The sequence below is a fragment of the Erythrolamprus reginae genome, chromosome 1, assembly GCF_031021105.1.
Source record: "Erythrolamprus reginae isolate rEryReg1 chromosome 1, rEryReg1.hap1, whole genome shotgun sequence".
Lineage (NCBI taxonomy): Eukaryota > Metazoa > Chordata > Lepidosauria > Squamata > Dipsadidae > Erythrolamprus > Erythrolamprus reginae.
Window position 1 is genome coordinate 39771445 of NC_091950.1, and position 21955 is coordinate 39793399.

General features: G+C 36.7%; 1 protein-coding gene across 6 annotated transcripts in view; it reads left to right on the top strand.

The window, feature by feature from the left end:
- Positions 1-21955, top strand: part of ARID4A (AT-rich interaction domain 4A) — a 60961-nt gene that overhangs the window by 9362 nt on the left and 29644 nt on the right. For all 6 annotated transcript variants that reach the window (XM_070750079.1, XM_070750071.1, XM_070750113.1 and 3 more), the window contains 6 exons: positions 3157-3236; positions 3324-3418; positions 5278-5410; positions 12445-12524; positions 14696-14763; positions 15270-15439. In XM_070750079.1, coding sequence (XP_070606180.1) covers positions 3157-3236; positions 3324-3418; positions 5278-5410; positions 12445-12524; positions 14696-14763; positions 15270-15439 — 626 coding nt within the window. The remainder of the gene's footprint in view (positions 1-3156; positions 3237-3323; positions 3419-5277; positions 5411-12444; positions 12525-14695; positions 14764-15269; positions 15440-21955) is intronic.

Here is a 21955-nt window from a genome sequence, read left to right on the forward strand (position 1 = left end):
TTTTAGTCTATTTTCATCTTTCTTTCACTTTGCTGTAAAATTTCTCATAGCAGATATTGTTAAGAGATTTAAGAGGCTAATTAAAAAAGATGTATAAAGAATCCTATTTAGAGATAAGCCTCTCTGAGCTCTGTAGAATTTACTCCATGGATTATATACACGGGATTGTATTTTGAGACAAGGAGAATAGACAGAGATGGGCTGCCCATAATGTAATCTAGTGCAGAACCAAAAATGTGAGAGTGCACCTTCTGTGCTTGTGCATGGCTTCAAACACATAGAAGTTTCATGTGCTCAGTTTCTAGCACACCTTCTCGGGCAGCCATGGTGAGTAGAGTGTGCAAGGCACAGAAATCAGCTGGGCAGCATGAGCGGGGTGGGCGAGCCAGAAATGGGATAACGCGGGGGGGGGGGGGGGAGGGAGCCAGTGGTTGGAACTGCCGGTTCACCTGAGCATGTCCACATGTCCAAATGGGCAGCAGGCCACCTCTGAGAATAGATTATATGAAGATAGCAATTTTGTCTGTGAATATAGGTGCATAGAAACAATGTGGATCAGGACATTCATGTTCATTATTGCAGTGTTTCCCAACCTTGGCAACTTGAAGATATTTGGACTTCAACTCCCAGAATTCCCCAGCCAGCAAATGCTGGCTGGGGAATTCTGGGAGTTGAAGTCCAGATATCTTCAAGTTGCCAAGGTTGGGAAACACTGCATTATTGGATGCAGCTTACATTTGAATTTCACAACATTACAAAAAAAAACCCCTCCACGTGAAGATTTGAACATTTGTCTTCCAAAAAGGACATGGTTTTCTTGGACTACATAATTCTGTGTGTTTAGTATATACGTGCAGTGCTTGTTATTATTTTAGCACATACGGGATTGCAACTCTAAAGAGATGGCAGAATTGACGAAAGCATGAACTTGTATTGCCAGATAGAATAATTTTCTGCCCATTTGATATTTTACAACCTGATTGCAATGCTGTAATTCTAATCAGAATATAGCCAAAATTGCATTTGTAGGAAATGGGTGTTTTTTTTACAACAGAAATATGGATTCAGAGAGGTGGTATCTTACCTCACAGTATTAGGCTATCTCTGGTAGATAGTGTCTTGGTTTTAAGGAGATTAAGTAGTAAATCATTAAGTTCAGTGTCCAGTCTAAGCTTGCAACCTATTCACAACATTTCTTCAAAGGTGAAATAAACTTGAGATCCCTCTGGAGCTTAACTACAAATGTTTGTATGGGCATTATAACATTGTAAGATAATAAAACAGGAGTACACTGGTCAGATAATTCTCGGTTTTGGTGTCTTTATTTTAACAGTTTCTTGATGGTATGTTTTTAAGGACAGCTATATTCTTGAAAAGGGGCTGACTTTAATTAAGGAGATTTAAAATAGAAAGGATTATTTAGCTAAAAGAATAAGTAGAATTTGATGTATTTTATAAAATCCTGGCTTCCTTTTTCCAGTGTGCTTAGGCCTGCTCATTTGAAGTTGTTATTGTGTAACTGTGATGAATTTATGGCTAACCGTTTATACTAGAAGGTGGCAATAAAAGGAAGTTTTTATGGAACTAACCATAAATATATTAATCCCCTTTCAGATTTTTGAGTTCCAGTATACTTTTGGCACTGAATATTAGCAGTGCTTCCTATGGGTCATACATATGTTAAGGGAGGGTTTGTGGAAGAAAATATCCTTAATTTATGCCATTTATTTCATAAAATCATCTAATCTATGATAGGCTGGTATGAAATAATAATTGTACTTGCTCCCAAAAATTCAGACAACTCATTTAGAGAAAGAGAACAGCATTTTCCCTGTTTATGAATGGCTAAGTTAAAATCCCATAGACATTTTAATATAAAAAAATCTGAACTAAACAATTTAAGTATTAAGTGACAAGATAAATACATGGAGTTGCTTAGTTGAGGAATGGGCTTAAGCTCTTGCACAGTGATAGGAGAGATCCATCTTGAGCTACAAGAATGTTTGATTTCAATTATTGCATGTAAAAGTGATGCAGCATTTATTAAATTTAAAAGAATAATTACTTTTTCACAATGGAGTTTATAGGTTGGATGTCTACATTTAGGATACAAATTAAAGCTCTGGATTCATTTATGTAATTTTTTTGAACAACTACAGTAATTACATTCAGTGGCAAAGACATGCAAAAATTTAAAAAGGAAAGGAGCAAATAGTTATTTACAGTATAAAGCAGAAAGATACAGATTCAGCTCTGTTCCCTTTCCCATTAAGCAATGGGGATTAGGATTGTATCATTTATATTCCACTTTTCTAAAAAAAAAATCTAGCATACAGATCAGCAAAAATGTTTATCAGTATGAGAAGAACATATATCATTGCATGTATGCAAGGTCATGTATTTATCTTGTCAGTTTTACTATTATCTACCTCAACCGAGTGTCCTGTGTTGTTTTAGTAATACTGTACTGTGAAATATCTGATTTAGGAAGGCTGCTCTTTGTTACTCAAACTTTCACAGAGGGTGTGTAAACGTATGACAGAATATGATCAAGATTAGAATAATAGCTCTTGAAATCCAGATGTCTTCAATTTTGATTCCATAATTCCAAGCCAATTTTGAAATAAAAGTCCACATGTCTGATGCATTACCGGTACATAGTTATTTGTGCTCTCCCTCCCTCCAACTCTCTCTGTGTAGCACTTCTATATTGTACTACTTGTTTGCTGAGCAAAATTTTAATATGGATGTATGATACCCATATTTGGCTGTTCATGGTTACAAACAGCAAGCCAAGAAACAGTTCAACATCATAAAAATGTTTTTTTTTCTGTAGAAAATGAAGTTTCCCCAAATGTTGCAGTCTTAGTAAAATCAAGCAGATGAAGACTGTGTCTTGAGTAGGAAAGATAAAGTAGTGAAAGAGCAGGATACACAGGAAATATCTTTTAAAGAGAAAGATTATGATTGAGGGTGCCTTTGCTTACAAAACTGTTGCATCTTACACACTTTGATGGTAGGTGTTCTAATTCTTCCATGTGTGCTGAAATAACGCTTGAAACAAGGAATCCTGTTTACTGGAATAATTTATACTTTATGTTTAGTTTTATTTAGAAAATACTTTACTATGTAATTAATAGTTCTGGTTCTGTTTAGTTTTTGATGACGGCGATGAGAGGACATTGAGACGGACCTCACTGTGTTTGAAGGGGGAGAGGCACTTTGCTGAAAGTGAGGTAAGATTTTACAGTTGTTGTTTTTCAAAATGCTATTTCACTTTATATTGGAAAATCAGCAAACTCTTTCCTGATTTCCTTCCTTAGACACTCGACCAACTGCCACTAACTAATCCAGAGCACTTTGGAACACCTGTAATTGGAAAGAAATCTAACAGAGGAAGAAGGTCGTCTCTTCCTGTGTGAGTAACTTTTACAATGCCATATTTTTGTTATTGTTTTCTTTTCTTTGTCCGGGATGAGATAAAGTAATTGTCCAAATCTTATACAAATGTACTTGACAATTTGGGGAATTGAACTTTAGACTTTTGCACAGGCTGCTGGTCTACTTTTTATTATATCTGTCAAGTAAAGGAGGAGGGTCAGGTTGGTGCAAACAATAAAGCTACTTGTTTAAAATGTGCCTAATTGTTATAGAATTAGTTGATAATACTTTGGACTCGGAGGAGGAAGTTGCAGCCCTAGGCCAGTTGTTTACAATCTGTAGACCAACTCCTGGGGTGGTAAAGAAAGAGAGAGCTCCGTGTCTTTTTTGGATGCAAAAAAAGCATGCATGTCCTAAACCAGTGTTTTTCAACCAGTGTGCCGCGAGACATGGTCAGGTGTGCCGCGAAGAAGGAAGCTCAGGTTCTGGTCTCACAACTTTTTGGTGAGAGAGAGAGAGAAAGAAAGCAAGAGAGAGAGAGAGAGAAAGAGAAAGAGAAAGAAAGAGTGATAGAAAGAAAGAAAGAGAGAGAGAGAGAAGGAGAGAGAAAGGAAGAGAGAGGAAGAAAGAAAGAGAGAGAGAAAAGGAGAGGAAGGAAGAGAGAGAGAGAAATGAGCAAAAAGGGGAGGAAAAGAGGGAAATGAGAAAATGATTGAGACAGAGAATGAGAGGAAAGAGAGAGAGAGAAGTGACTCTTGATTTAAAGCATATGATAAAAAGCACCCAAAGAATAAGAAAGAAAAAAACCCCAGCCCTCACCTGTTTTTGGAATTGGTTCAAGAGTGTGTATACACACAGACACAAGGGGGGGGGGGAGATAGGGATGGAAAAAGAAAGGAGAGTGTCTTAGGGTGTCATTTTGTGTCATTTTGGTTGGTGGTGTGCCCCAGGATTTTGTAAATGTAAAAAATGTGCCATGGCTCAAAAAAGGTTGAAAATCACCGTCCTAAACAACAGGAGATGTCTTCCTGCATTTCTTACAAATTTAGATATCTATGCTAGGGTAACTTAGAAATGCATTTTCTAGTCCCTTGTTCTGTGAAAGACTTAAAATATGATGGAAGACAAAAGCGACCAGAGGGCAGGATTTCCAATAAATATTGCTATTCAGTGTTTGGAAATACTATATAGGAATTATGCACAAAATGTTGCATTGATATAGTGTGCACTATATATGTAATTATGATTTTAGTTTTCCTTAGAGCAAGGGAATGTTTATTATTTCTCTATGCATGTTTCTAATTTGCATATTCCATTGTTTTAAGAAAGAGATAAACAATGAACAATTTGGGTAGGTAGACATATTCCTAAATGTAACAACAGAGCAGCCTTTAGATACTCCAGATCAGTATTTCTCCACCTAAGCAACTTTGAGATGTGTGAAATTCAACTCTGAGAATTCTCTGGCAAGCATTCCAGCTGGAGAATTCTGGACATTGAAATCTGCTCTAAATCAAAACCTCATACTTCAACATATGGGTAGAAGCACATAAATCCAGTGATTCTGATTTCTCATCTCATTATTTCCTTATATAAATATTTGTAAATGATTTCGAAGGTGCTTTTTCAAAAGGCAACAGGACTTCCTTGGTTTTTTCCTTGCCTGTTGAAAAAAGCATCTTTGGGATAATTATGACCTGGATGGTCGAGAATCTCCATACACATTTGTAAATTAACCTCAGAATTTCTGCTGATGCTACTTTTAAACATTCTAGCATTTGCTGAATTGTTTCCCACAAATTTCCAAGAACCAATAGCTATGATGAGGTTAGTCTCCTTTTTAATAATACTTTCACATTCTGATAGTGTAAATATTTATATGCCTAATTCTTTTAGCAATGAAGATGAAAAAGAGGAAGAAACTAGTGAAGAGGAAGAGGAAGATAAGAGACGTCTCAATGATGAATTGCTTGGTAAAATTGTCAGTGTGGTATCCAGTACTGAAAAGGGAGAATGGTATCCAGCTTTGGTAAGTAAGAATTTAAAAGTCTTAAGAATAACATCAAAATAATATTTTCCTCCAATTTCATGATATTTGCATCTTGGGAGCACAATGCTTCACTTTTAAGTTTGTACTTTTCTGTATAGCAAAAAAGCTATTACCCATTATTTAGAATTTATGTAATTTATAGAATAGCTTTATAGTAATAATATTTTCATGTCAGCTGTCCCAGAGTATATCAAATGTTTCGACTCCTAGTTTTAATTTGAACATGCCTATAAATTTATATTTAGATATATTATCTATAATTATATACTCTACTAAGGTGTTGGACTGGCAGCAAAGAGACCCAGATTTAAATCTAACCTTTGCCCCAGAATGACTCTGGGCCACCATCTTCTGCCTTATAATCTACCTCAAAGCGTTGTTGTAGCTAAAATGCGAGGATGGAATTGTAATTTTTTTTGTGAGCTCTTGCATAGAAAAACAGGAGAGAAATCTAACAAAAATGGTGGTATTCTATAGAAATCAGTTCTGTACCTCTGATTTATATGCTGTCCATTCTCTTTATATAGTACAGTAAAACATCCCTATCATCAGTATTAAAACAGGAGTCACGTGTGAGATGGGCAGCCATCCAGTGAATGGATGACAGATATAAAACACCAAATAAAGTTGCAACGATAGGCCTAAACAAATATGTAAATATACCAGGAAGTAGAATATAGGCAATTATATTTATTCAAATTTGTTATAGCTCTCCAACTCTAGTGAACTCTGGGTAGTGTACAACCCCCCTGGCCCCCAAACCCCCATAAAAATAAATAAAATATAAAAGCATACATGCCACCCAGACTAAAACTGTCTTAAAACAATGCAATAAAATGAAATAGCCCTCCCCCAAATACACATTGAAGAAAGAGCACAGCTGCCATACCAGATAAATCTGTACAAAGCATTCCTAGTCACAACTGCCACAATTAAAGCAATAGCTATAAGTGCAGAAAGGCTCTCAGGTTGTTCACCAATCTCAATTGGGGACATGCAGCTCCATTAAAAACCAATAATGGTAACATCTCCAACCCCACGGGTCCAAACAGCCACTGTGACTCAGGGTTGTTAAGCCAAAGTTTGTTTCACCTCATCCAGATTCAAATAGCCTCCAGACACTGGATCAATAATCAATAGCTTCACCCCTGCAGACCAGGATCAAGATGCACAGCTAGGTATTAACAGCATATTAATAATACTGTATTGTTAACTGACCTGTCCCAGTGGCTCGTGTAGATCAGTATTTGGCAACTTTAAAATGTATGAAATTCAACTGACAAGAGTTTCTCAGCCAAGTATTGAAGCCCAGACATCTTAAAGTTGCCAAGGTTGAAAAATACTTATTAGAGGTGTTTAGTGTACAACCACAAATGAGAATGACCTTGAGAGATAAGAATAAATCTTTCCTATGGTGGAGTCCCCAGTGGCTTAATGCTCAGAGGAGGAAACTAGAAATAATCCACTGCAATTGAATGAGCTGTTAAAAGTTTGAATTTAAACATGCCTGGGATAAACATATATCCATTGTAAGATAAAATACAGGAAATAGTATAAGGGCAGACTAGATGGACCATGAGGTCTTTTTCTGCCGTTAGTCTTCTATGTTTCTATCTTTCTAAAAGTAGTGGTTTTATTTTTATTTTGCATGGTGTAGCAAAAAGGAGCATAGCATTCACAGAAACAAAATTTAAAATATGTATCAAAATATAAGACACCAGAATGAATTTTTTTAATAACACAGTATGAGTCAAATTACTTAAGACCCACCTGTATCACCAGGCATGGGGAAACTGAGACACCTCCGCCAGGCTTTTATATTTCATGTTTGGTATGTGTGTATGTTTTATATGTTTTTAATATTAGATTTGTTTCATTGTAATATTGTTTTATTATTGTTGTGAGCCGCCCCGAGTCTTCGGAGAGGGGCGGCATACAAATCTAATAAATTATTATTATTAAATTAAATTATTATGAATAAAATTAGCAGTTTACTGAAGTGACTAAACTTGTGACCGGATATATAGGTCATTTAGCCTCTAGATAATATATTTCATGCAGAGATCCAGGGAACCTTCTGAGGGGACATTCCGTTGCAATATGATGTAATGTTTGTCGGATGTCCTACAATCACAGTTAAAAATTATCAATCAGCCTCCATTTATATTTCCAGTAATTGGCACTTGTCACGGATCTGGTTGAGTGTTGTGCAGATTTTCCTTGGGAGATCAATGCCGAAGGGGCATTGTACTGGGTCAGACACTAAATTGAACAGATCTAGGTTAGAAGTTGCCCACTCCTAAAACAACGTAGACTAGTCTCTTCATTATGGTGTACCCCTGGGCAATGTGACTCTGTCATAGCTAAGTAGTCTATACATTCTGCTTGGTGAACCTCACCAGGATCACCCAGCAGGAAACAGCAACATGAATACCAAAACAGTGGTGAAATTTGTATGTTCAGGCTTGCAAGATTCTGTTCATGAAGCTTTACAATAAAGTAGAATTAGCTCATCTAGTTGTATTTCCTATTTGGGAGCATCAACTAGAACCAACCATTAAGGTTGGGGTTTTTTTTAATGACTAGTTTTAAGACAATTTTTTAAAAAGTAATTATTTTATTAATTGTTCTCCGGGTCCCGTCAACTAAACAATGTCGTTTGGCGGGACCCAGGGGAAGAGCCTTCTCTGTGGCGGCCCCGACCCTTTGGAATCAACTCCCCCCAGATATCAGAGTTGCCCCCACCCTCCTAGCCTTTCGTAAGCTCCTTAAAACCCACCTCTGTCGTCAGGCATGGGGGAATTGACATGTTCCTTCCCCCTAGGCTTATAAAATTTATGTATGGTATGCTAGTGTGTATGATTGGTTTTAACTTGTGGTGTTTTAAAATTAATTTAAATATTGGATTTGTTTACATTGTATGGCGATTGCTGTGAGCCGCCCCGAGTCTGCGGAGAGGGGCGGCATACAAATCTGATTAATAAATAAATAAAATAAATTGGCTTAGAAATGTTTTATATTATATCTTTTTATCAAAATGTTGTGAGCCACCCCGAGTCCATAGAGAGGGGCAGCATATAAGTCAAATAAATAAATAAATAAATAAGGAAGGAAGGAAGGAAGGAAGGAAGGAAGGAAGGAAGGAAAGAAAGGTAGAACCAATGAAGCACAGTGCTACTCCTAAATGCCTGCAGCTAGTCCCAGAAGGATAGTGGTTAACAGTGTCAAAGTTGTTGAGAGATCAAGGAAAACTATAATAGATGTCCCACCCTCTTTCAAAAATAATGCTAGTGCTTTTTGCATATCATACCCTGGTTTGAAACCCCACTGAAGAAGAGGAGACATACTATTGGCGGGACCATTCCCTCTCAAATAGGCTGTTATAATCTCATGAAGCCAAACTGTGGTCACCTTTCAGGCTGCTTTAATAATCTAGGAGGGGCAAGGATCTAACAAATAAGGGGCTGAGCTAACAGACATAGGATTTATCTACTTCTTTGGGTGCAACTCAAAGAATAAGATTCAGTCTAGATAACCACACAAAGTCTGCCTGAGCTACTTGACTAGCAATTCTGACTTGCCTAGTCAAGGTTAATCAATTCTTAATGATTTTGTCTGCTCTGCCAGATTAATTGATTACTGTATTCCTTACCTAGATCCTGCAGATGATTCTGTGATCCATCTATCACCAATATATAGATTAACAGCAGCTACTATAACGACAGAGAAATAGTGATATTTGGATCCACTCTTTGTCTTTCTCCAAAGACAGACCAGTTTTTCTTTCTGGTGTTTCACCTACTGGAGCTCTTCAGAAGAGAGTTTGTATAGGAGCAATATGGCCCAATCACATGCCTATTATAGGCTATAGCCAAGGCATCAGCTGAACTGCTTGACAGGCGGTCAAAAAAATCCCAAACTCCATCTGGAAGCCAACAGGGTTCATCAGTCATCTAAGGAGGGTCAACCTAACTTGCCCCTTCTCCTTCCAGAGATAGGCGGACACAGAATGTTAAGGGCAACCAAAGAGAGTTATGTTCATGGCAATGAACTAATAGTAATGTCCTGCAACATAAGATTACAGTGCAACTGCTCTAAGACATCCCCCCCCCCCTAATTCTGACAATTGAATAATTGCTTCTGTTGTTAATCTGAGAGCATGAATGGGTTATATGGGAGTAAACCATCTTGTAAATAGCTTGACCTTACACCAGGTAAAGCATTACATAATAATATGAGCTTCTTAGATTTGAGTCAGAGAATAGTCAGCCTCCGTGGAAGCTGCGAGAAGTATAACTCAATAGCCATGTTGCTACGTTCTGAACCAGTCACTATTTTTGGACTGCCTTCAAAAGCCATTCCATGAAGAGGTCATTGAATAGTGTATTATTGATGTTATCAGCAAATGAGGCATTGAGTTTGGATCTCTTTCTTTTAATAGGGATGTTAAATAATAGGCATATGTTAGGATCTCAGGATAGTTCCTAAGAAGTTATGCAGAAACTTCCCAATATTATTTTCTAGCAGGCTGAATACAGAACACTGGACACTGGCAGATCCTTTTAAAAATCAGTCTGTTCCAATGATTTTGCAAACCAAGTCCATGTCACTGTTTCTTTTATGATAATGGAGAACTTATCAAGAAAAAAGGAGTGAGAATTGGCTGGGTAGATGTTTTAAAGATGCTTAAAAGCCAAGCAGATGAGAGATTTAATATTTATTTTTATTTCGATTATTTGCTAAATTTATTTGCTGTTTTCTTGCACAAGCAAATCCAAAGATCTTATTTTGCTTTGTGGGGAGGTACATCAAATACAATCAAAACAGTGGAATAGGTAGATAATTATTGCTTAAAAGGATGAATCCAAATGGTACTGTCCTCAAAGAATTATACAATCTCCTCACAATACAACTCAAATGATATTAAGATACTACTCACTGAAAGCTGAATTATCTGCTTGATAAAAACCCTGATAGATGTTTCCACCTGCACAATAAGGAAGGGAATCCATAGCTGCTTCTTTGCAAATCTGCGGAGAGGGGCGGCATACAAATCTAATAAATAATAATAATAATAATAATAATAATAATAATAATAATAATAATATGCCATGGCAAACTCAGTTCCTATAATGGTGGTCTGAATGACTCATTTTAATGCCTACTTTTCCATAATTCTATTTACATATTTATTATTTCTGTCTTATATGAGAAATTTCTTCAAGATTAAATACTCGAGATGTGTTAATGGCAAAAATAAGCCTGAGAACTATTTCAATTTAATTGTATTATTGTTAAAATATTAATGCTTAAATCTTACTTGCACACTACTAAACTTCTTTTGTGTGTTATCTTCAATTAGCCCAAAATGGTGCAGTATATCTCCAATTTCTCAAACCAAGAAATCTCAAATGCCACTAATTTAAACAATGTATACAAAATGTAGGGCCTATTACATTACTTTTGTGCAATTGAAATAATATCAAAGATCTTCACACCTGTGTGTTCATAAACTTGTGGCTTCTGCAGCATTGCCACAAATTTGATAATGATTTCCAATAAAATGTCTGACTGCTTTCTATAAGCAGAAACTTATACTGACTGCTTATACTGACTGCTTTCTATAAGCAGCCAGTGGGGAAGCTGCTCCTTTTCCCACTGTGTGGTTTTTTCCTTTGTTGTTTTGCCTGCCCATGCTCATTCTGTTACTCAGATTAGGGAATCAGGAAATATATCTGACAGAATGACACAACTAATCATGGATTGTGTAATTAGTATATTCTAAAGCTAAATGAAGCTTGTCTGTAGGATAGATATACATACAGGTACTTTATATATATTTTGTTAGAACTACATATGGATTTGCATCACATCCTGAGACAACTCAGTCTTATCTGTTACATCCAATGCTATTCTGCCTTCTCCACATTTTTTCTTCAAGGGCCATTTTTTTCATCATTTAAATACCCGGTATATAAACCCTATCTTTCAGAGAAAGCAATAAAATTTATTATTGACAGTAAGTCTAATATTGTGGCTAGAATTGGATGTTAACTGACTCCCCCACTTCCACATCTTTCCTTTAACTACAAGAGAGTGGCACTAGATCAGATTTCATTTCACTGTTAAATTCATAAGGCAATTACTGTGTTTACAGTGATCCCTCGATTTTCGCGATCTCGATCTTCGCGAAACGGCTATACCACGATTTTTCAAAAAATAATAAATTAAAAATACGTCCGCGGTTTTTTTTCTACACCACGGTTTTTCCCGGCCGATGATGTCACGCGTCATCACCAAACTGACGGAAGGAAGGAAGGAGGGAGGGAGGGAGAGAAGGAAGGAAGGAGGGAAGGAAGGAGGGAGGGAAGGAGGGAAGGAGGGAGGGAAGGAAGGAGGGAGGGAGGGAGAGAAGGAAGGAAGGAGGCAGGCATTCTAAAAGCCGAGAAGCCGTTGCCGCAAGCGCTGCTGAAGGAGGACTCGTGCCCCAAGAAAGCCGGTGAGAGGGGCGAATCGGGCGGGCGGGGGGTAGCGGCGAGGAGCCCGGAGGCGCTGGGGGGGTGGCCGGCATGAAAAACAACCATTGCCAGCCTCCGAACTTTCGTCGCTCCACCATCTGCGCATGCGCGGCCATGGAAAAAGGGTGCGCATGCGCAGATTGTGTTTTTACTTCCGCACCACTATATCGCGAAAAATCGATTATCGCGAGGGGTCTTGGAACGTAACCCTCGCGATACTCGAGGGATCACTGTATATAGCATTAAAGAGTTTCATTTGAGTATAAATACTATGATATACATATTGTCCTAAATTTCATGTTAACTATTATAATTTACTGGATGATCTCTAAAGAAAGGAGAAAAAATTATCTTCCTTCATGGTGATTACTTAAGTGTTGCACCTAAGAGATGCCATAACATAGTTGGAACCTTGTTTACATAAGCTGTTTTATTTTAAACTAATGGAAGATGGAAAACACTGTTCAATCTAATGTGTTTTACTTGAAACCCCAGGTCTTATCCCCCAGCTGCAGTGATGACATTTTAGTGAAAAAGGACCAGTGTTTAGTTCGTTCTTTTGCAGATTCCAAATTGTGAGTAAATTTTAGACAACATTCCTATATATAGTGGTGAGAAAGTGTGTGTGTGAGAGAGTACATATACATATGTGTATATGTATATATTGATAGTTTATATATTATAAAAAATATATATTATAACTATATACTGATTTTTAACTTAGAAGCAGAAACCAGGAAGAAGCAACTTAAAAGTATTTAATAGGGAACTATTTATTTGTTTTACATTAGAGATGATCCTGCAGCAAGTACATTTTGGAAGTCTTAATTGTTGATGACAATTAACAATTACATGCTATGTGTAAAATTACAAAGCATGATTCAGAAGAACGGCCACTCTAATAATTCATTTTTCTTCTCCATTCCACTTGTGTACTTTATCGTACAGTCCAACTGACATTTAAGTCAAAATATAGTCCTAGATAAACCTTGATGGAACCTACGTTTTTGGCAATTTAGAAGTATAGCATATGCCTCAGATTAATCTAGCAGAAATACCAGACATATACAATAGATATCCATATATTTGAAGATACCTTGTTGTAGACAATACTTTCACATAATGGTCTCTTTGCAGACCTTACAGTGTTTTATCACTTTTACAATCAGCATATGCAGCAACATTTTTGTCAAGCAAGTTTTCAAACTTTTGGATATTGGCGTAATCAAAGCCACCATTAAATCTATGGCAAAATCAGAATTTGAATACAGGTCTATGTTTTGTTGTCTATTCTTTTAGGGCCTGACCTAATGTTGTCTTAGAAGGAAGGCAAGCCAAACTAGTAAAATTTAAAGATATTTATTTTAAAATATTTGAATGACTGTCTATCTTTAAACAAGGGATACAATGGCTCATTGGTTAAGACCCTGAGCTTGTCGATCAGAAGGTTGGCAGTTCAGCAGTTCAAATCCCTAATGCTGCGTAATGAAGTGACCTCCTGTTTACTTGCCCCAGCTTCTGCCAACTTAGCAGTTCAAAAGCACATAAAAAATGCAAGTAGAAAAAATAGGGACCGCTTTGCTGGGAAGATAACAGCACTCCAGGCACCTTCAGTGTTTAGTCATGCCTGCCACATGACCAGAGACGTCTTCGGACATCACTGGCTCTTTGGCTTAGAAATGGAGATGAGCACTTCCCCCTAGAACGGGAAACAACTAGCACGCATGTGCAGGGGAACCTTTACCTTTACCTTTTACCATCTTTAAACAATTCTGTGCTCATAGCAATAAAAACAAATAAAAACTAAAGAAAAAATTCTGCCTCAATCAGGGGTTCCAACAACTCTCTATAGACTCCACCAATTTATCTCTGTGCTTTGGTAATGAGCCAGATTTTAGTGGCCTTCCAGAAGACCAAGAGGGATAGGGCTTTCTGTATTGCTGTGTGGAATATATTATATAAAGTAGGGACAATCATGAAAAAGCAATGAGATTGCTTTAGTTATGTATTAGTTAGCTTGTATCACAATTCAGTCACATTCTAGACAGCTTACAAGATATGATTATTAGCACCAGTTAAATAATGGCTAAACATGAACAGACAAGATCAGGAGAATACATGAAGTCCGTGAAAAGGGAAAATAGGTTCAAACGCCATTGCCAAAAATGTCACTTGGGTGCCATGTAATGTGAATGTGACCATGTCTACACTCATTCAACATCAGCCCTTATGATTAATAAATTTCATTAATTGATTTGTTTTTAAACGTTATTCTATGTTGTTGCAGTTGTAATCTCAATTTCTGTAGAAAAGATACAAGTTTATACATGGTTAAAAAAAAGCTCTAAAAGGGTAGAAAAGTAAAAATGACCAAAAGAAAATAAAGATAAGTGAGAATAGAGATGGACACATTCACATCAGGAGAAACAGTTCATTCTTCAAGAATTACTGAAAGCAAAGCGCAAGCAGCTGGATCTTCATGGAAAGTAAAGTGCTGCTGTAATTGATGGGAGCAGGTATTTCATTAAAATGTTTTGATAGATGTCAAACTAAATCTTTCAAAATGTGTTTAATATTGTATATGAGAACATAATCTTTCTAAATGTTAAACATTGAGATAGTAGTTCTCTATAGAGGAGAGAATTTTTTAACATTGACAATACAAGTAACAGCATAAAAGGAAAGAGAAATGAAGTAAATCAACTTTTTAGGACAAACATAATGTAAATAATTAATTTTATTGCAGTTATTCAGTAGCAAGAAAGGACATTGAAGAATTAGGTTTTACAAACTCAGAGCTGCCTTCCAGTAAAGGTAAATGTTAATATTTGTTAATTAGATTATTAAGTTAATTCATTGTGCTGCATGCATTTAATTGCCATATGATGTTCTTAGCATAAAGAAAGATGCAATTGAAAGTAATGCCTAATGGTTATTGACTGCCCTGTTATTGCTCTATTCAATTGTGATTCCAAGAAGCAATATAACTGAAGCATAGAATTCTGAAATATAGTTGTGCATGTTAAATTTACAGTATCATAACAAAATGTTAGGTCACTGCTACCATATATGTTATTTTACACAAGAATACATGATCATTATTTCAGAGGTGTTTTATAAAGAAAGTTCACTTGACAAGGTGTAGCTTTGTTTTGCCACAGGAATTAAATATTGCCACATTATATGTTCAGAGAGGCAAAAATTTTGATGGACCGATAGCCTGGATAGTCCAATATCCAGACATCTTGCAACAGTCAATTAATGATAAATTATGAATGTAATTTATTCCGAATACCTTGATGGGTAATTTTCCTCCTAAGGGGTACAAGAGGCAAGCTCATTCTTCCATTGGAAAACTGTTCCTTCTAATTGGAAGATGGACATGCGTGAAATCTTGGAATCCTCCAGCAGTGATGATGAAGATGGCGGCGAGACAGGAAGTAATGACGATGAAGAAGAAAAAGGAGAACAAAAAGAGGAAGTAGTAGTGGTAAGCATATTAGATTTTTTTCTTCAATGTCTTAACCAAATACACAGTCACTGTTTTTTCCTTTATATAATATTGATCCTCAAATGATTATTTCAAAAATCACAGCCTTTGCTTGCTTCAGTCTGGCATTATCCAGATTATCAGGAAATCCCACATGCCTCAAAACTCTAGAAATTTTAATCTGATACATCTGGAGGATATTGAGTGGAAGGAAGCTGTGCACCTGTTTTCAAAAAGCAAGTTTCATGTGCTCAGTTATGTTTGCCATTAAAGATAAAAACTGAATTAGAAAGCAAAAATTATTGGAAAACCATCTTATTGGTAATGAGCTAGTTTGATAGTACACACTTCCTGATTTCTCCTATTTAACTTATTCTGCGAGTGGTAACAGTTTACAGTCACTAGGAATTTAAATTATCATAGAAAGCATAATGTAAACATTTGAGCCTGGATTCCTAATTTGCATTATTCTCTAACAAGTAATTTTGGAAGCTTGCTTGTTACCAATAATCCGTAATTTCCATGAATTCTTTCATGCATCTATAAGTAGCTAGTGAATGATAGAAATAGGAAAAACCTCCAGATTCTTCTTTACTGTTCAAATTGAGGAGCTTGACACCTTTTGAAGAAAAACAATTTTTGTGCAGTAACAGTGAAAGATATAAGAATAGAGATGTTTTAGTAAATTCTCCAAAAAAGAAATTCCCGTGTTTCCAGTACTAACCAAATATCAGGATTATGTACCTCAAATGAGTTTATTAAAAGGAATAAGAAACAAGAAACATTGTCCTAATGTCTAAAATACCTTTCTGAGAACTGCAGAAGTATACTACAGAAAACTACAGAAGATACCAGTTCTATGCAATGCTTCATATTCAATGCTTTAGATTTCATGGGCACAAATATATTTTGTTTCCTAATTGCGGGTAAGATTATATTGTTATGTAGCTCAGGTAGCTATGGAGTCTTGGGTGCTCTCTGAACTTGGCTATTTCCTTATAGATGTTTCATTATCCAAATAACACCATCAGTGCCATTAATTCATAATTCAAAGTGTTGGTTATGACCTATAAAGCCCTACATGGCATAGGACCAGACTAACTCCGAGACCGCCTTCTGCCGCACGAATCCCAGCGACCAGTGAGGTCCCACAGAGTTGGTCTCCTTAGTCCCATCGACCAAACAATGCCGGCTGGCGGGACCTAGGGGAAGAGCCTTCTCTGGGGGCCCTGGGCCCTCTGGAATCAGCTCCCCCCGGAGATTCGCACTCCCCCCACCCTCCTTGCCTTCCGAAAGAGTTTAAAAACTTATCTTTGCCGCCAGGCCTGGGTATGTATGTATGTATGTATGTATGTATGTATGTATGTATGTATTTATTTATTTATTTATTAATTAGATTTGTATGCCGCCCCTCTCCGTAGACTTGGGGCGGCTCACAACAGCAATAGAACAATTCATAACAAATCTAATAATTTAAAAACATTTTAAAAACCCCATTATTAATCAGACATACATACAAACATACCATACATAAATTGTATAGGCCCGGGGGATAGATCTTCCCCCCTGCCCAATGAATGTTTTTAATATGATTGTTGAATGAATGGTAAAGATAGCTTTTTTAAATTAGAATTTTAAGGATTGTTTTACTGTATTATTAATTGGATTATTTATTATGTTTTCTGTTTTTTTTGTATATGCTGTGAGCCGCCCCGAGTCCTCCGATAGGGGCTGCATACAAATCCAATTAAATCTTAAATCTTAATTAAGCAGTGCACTGATGAACAAGTTGGGTAATGAAACATTTGCAAGCTCAGAAAACATCAGCAACTCCATAGTCCAAATACTGGAACCAAACAAATCATCCAACAACGCTCACTTAACTTCCTGGCCCCAAACTCTGAAAGAATAGCCAGAGCTTTAATGAAAGCCAACAGGATAAGAGCTATTTGGATTCCCCGGGAGTTGCTGTTCCATAGGGTAAATACTGCATTAAAGAATGGTCGCACAAGACCTAAATACATGGGACCTAGAATATGTAGCCTTCTGGTTCTTGTGGCATATCTATCAAATAATTTGACCCTTGGCTTTGCAGTACAGTATAGGCAAGATTGTCCTGCCTTTTGCAGTATTGTAAAGATGTAGCATTTTAAAATAACTTTTTAAAATCTGAAATAGCTTTAAAACTCTGTTGTGAGCCGCCCCGAGTCTTCGGAGAGGGGTGGCATACAAATCTAAATAATAAATAAATAAATAAATAATAAATAAATACTTGAAATATATGCAGGGCTCATATTGTACATCATAAGGTTTCTGACTGTGATAAAATTTAAACATATTTTAAAATTGTGTATCCAGAGTGAAAAGATGAACTAAAATGAATCTTACAATAATTAAATCTGAACTTTATTTGGGGGCGTTTTGTGAGACAGCAAGGCAGGGTGTTCAATATCTTTTTCTTAATTTCATTAATGTATTCAATATCTTTCCTACAATACACTTCTTTTATCTGAGTACGTTCTGTATTTACTAATTTTTATATTTTGACTATGTAATTTTTCAGCTTTTAAGGCCTCACAGGCAAAACCATGTGATTTATCTTGATACATTTTCAGGAGTCAAGAATTGAACTTCATGATATGTATATTCTCCTACATCTTTTTTCGTTTTATATTTATGATTCTGGCTTTCTACGTTTTAAATAATTTTCCTTGGATTTTTCCAGCTTTTCTTATTAAAGAAAAATGGACCATAATTTTTATACATGATATCTTGGTGAAGAAGTATAATTCTTTTGTTTTCTCTAGACTTTTAACCTGTTTAATATTTTTCATTGCTGGATTCTTCAATATACAGTAGAATGAAAAGTAGAATGGGTACTGACTGATCTTGCCAGGATTTGAATGCCAAGTAGGTTTAGGCTAAAATAATTCTTAATATTAGTATTATAGTATAATATTATCTCATTGTTTTTTAAAACATCCCAGAAGGTGCCAGTACTGCTTTAGTTGTAGGAAAACTGCATGAGCAAGCTAATGAAATTAGAAGCTGTAGGACCTGACTTTAGAGAAGAGGAGAGTTTACTTTTTTAAAGGTCAAAAGTCAGAGTCCTCTGAAGGGAATTTATTCATTGTAATAGATGAAGAAGCTATAGTATGAAGACTGTAATAAGTTATACAGTATAGTGTAAATATGACTGTAAATATCATTTGTTCCAAAGTCACATTGTCATATCTTCTACAGCAGGGAGCTGGAAATAGTTAAATGGATATATGGTAACCTGGCTACTTTTTTTCCCTGGACAGTTGGTCACTGATGGGTTTTTGTGTTGTAACTCAGGGTGTTGTCTGAAACTTGAAATTGGTTACCACAAAGGATCAAGGCTTATTCTTCCATGTCTGCTTTCATAGAAATGTAGAACTACGTACTATAGGAAGAAACCAAGAACTCCCATTATTGATTAACAACAACACCATCACAAATTTTGTATATAGTACTGTACAATCTACATTATCTGGAAAACCATATGATTATTTAAGAAATTCGCTCAAATATATTTGAAAAACCAGTTAAATATACCTTATATGAGTATATCTGTAGTTTATTAGCCATGTTTGCTAACATACTAGCTAGTGGGGTGGATCAATAAATTGCTAAATTGCTATCTAAACTACATACCGGTAAATTCTTACATGATACGTCATGTATATGATCTGAATATGTTCACCATGTTAATATTCTGTGTATTAAGTATATATGGTTTTTTAGAATAAAATAGCATCATTACTTCCTAAAGGTAATATAAAGTATGCTACATAAATAGGATACATAGTACATTTTTTTCATAAAAACCCTCGCCCCTGCATTGATCATTCTAATTCAAAACTCATTTGGCTATAATGCCTGTGAGAACTTATGTCTTATCTTCAGCACCTTCATATGAAAGATGAGATCAAATTTCTTGCTTTCATATTAATATTTAGTATTCAGAAAACAGATTTTATTTTCTATGACCATGACTGCAGAATGAATTTTTGATTTAAAAAGGAGAACTGCTGTGACACCTTCTTACATCTTGTGAATCCAGATTTTAAAGTGGGAGCTCTGATCACTACTGGTAAAACTTAATCTCCTACCATTTCTGGCAGAGTGATAGGGCTTGTGAGAAGCTTTTAAAGCCCAATTTTAAAATGACTTTCAATTTCTCTGATAGTTAGAAAACCTTATTATTTCTATGATTATTTCTAGTATGTCATCCCCTACCCCCAAAATAATCCCTCCCATGATATTTGAAAGCATGTTGTAGGTGAACATTATTGTATTCCCTTTCCTTCTTTACACCATATATCTTACCTATTCTTGTGTAGATACGTTTGGAGACTGGAACTTCTAGGGTGAGGGTGAAGAATTATGTAAATAGCTGTTGCAACCCATCCTGGGGGTATTTGGAAAATCTGCTCTCTACATCCTTCTTCAGTTTTGTAATGCATATAGGGAAGCTGTATGTATGCCTTTTACTTTTCAGTTCTTGCTCTTCTAAGTGAAGGAATTAGAGCAGTGGTTCTCAACCTCAATAAGTTATAACAACAACAACAACAACAACAACGATAATAATAATAATAATAATAATAATAATAATTTGTTAGATTTGTTGCCCCTCTCCGCATATAATAATAACAATGTGCAATGTAACAAATCTAATATTTAAAAGAAAGTACATCTAAAACCCCGTCAATTAAAACCATACAACACAAGCATACCATACATAAAACTATATAAGCCTTGGGGAGATGTCTCTATTCCCCCATGCCTGGCGATATAGTGGGTCTTAAGCAATTTATCAAAGACAAGGAGGGTGGGGGCAATTCTGATCTTTGCGGGGAGCTGATTCCAGAGGGCTGGGGCCGCCACAGAGAAGGCTCTTCCCCTGGGGCCCGCCAGACGACATTATTTAGTCGATGGGACCAGGAGAAGGCCAACTCTGTGGGACCTTATCGGCCGCTGGGATTCATGCGGCAGAAGGCGGTCCCGTAGGTATTCTGGTCTGATGCCATGTAGGGTTTTATAGGTCATTATCAACACTTTGAATTGTGACCGGAAACTGATCAGCAGCCAGTGCAAGCCACGGACTGTTGGAGAGACGGGGGTGAACCTAGGTAACCCCACAATAGCTCTCGTGGCCACATTCTGCACGATCTGAAGTTTCCGAACACTTTTCAAAGGTAGCCCCATGTAGAGAGCATTACAGTAGTCGAACCTCGAGGTGATGAGGGCATGAGCGACTGTGAGCAATGACTCCCTGTCGGAATAAACTTTTAAGACTTGTGGACTTCAACTCCCAGAATTTCCTTGGCAGCATGTTGCTGGTGCGTTTCTGGAAGTTGAAATCCACACATCTTAAACTTCATGTGATTGAGAAAAGCCAATGCTGTTTTTTCAGAAACTTAATGATAAAATATACCTCGTCTGTACATATTTTTACAAAGCAACGATTTTTTGTTCACTTTGTTTACCAAAGTTTTGCAGTTTGCATACTTTTAGATTGGTTTTAAACACTAGCCAAGACTGGAAGAAGAAAAAAAAGCCTAGGGTGACCAAAAACCAGGAACGTTCTGAGTTTGTGCATCTAAAACTTGCTTTTGTTTGTTTATACCAAATGCAAATGCTGCCTGGGGAATTCTGGGAGTTGAAGTCCAAATATCTTCAAGTTGCCAAGGTTGGGAAACACTGGTTTATACCATACCTATTACCTTGTACATGTTTTGACAAACAAACAAATAAATCTATTGAATATAGAAAAGGAGAGGAACTTGGAAGAGTTAAAGTGCAGTCTTGTTTCCCTTTCACTTCCCCCTGGAAGTCTGTGGTCTTAATAAGGCTGAAAACAGAATGGCTGTTCATGGTTAGAGGCTGCCTACCGGGTTGCCATGGAAATGCACTGTTGGTTGCAAGTGAGCATGCTCAGAAAAGGGGAAGATTTAGCAGAGGCTTGGCAGACTGCCCGGGGAGGCTTACCAGATGCTTTGAAATGGGCTGTCTCTTTCTTTTCCTTTCATGTAATGTCTGATATTTTTTTTTAACCATGGAAGAGAATGTAAGCAATGCTGCATAACATTGGATTCAGTGCAACAAAAGGAGGAACTGCAAATATTTGCAAGTTAGGCTGAAGTGCATTGAGGCACGGTGAGCTGATTTAGGTAGAAGAGCAAATGTAACCATTTTACATTTTGAGAGAAAATGCAGCACCTGGGTAAGGACTGTTTGTGGATTCAGGCTGTAACTTATTGAGCGTGCTGTGGATACGGGCCTGGAAGAAGGAGGGTTGGGCTTAGATTTTTTTTGTAAGTTCCTGGTCTTTTTTTTTCTCCTCCGGGCTTTCCGTGATGCATGTATTTTCTTTCCTTTGCAAAAAACGGCAATTGGAATCTTGTTACAGCTTTTAGTGTGCCATAAAATAAGGGCTTTTAACAAAATGGAGTCACTTTGCACGCAAACATGCTAATACTGAACAAAGTG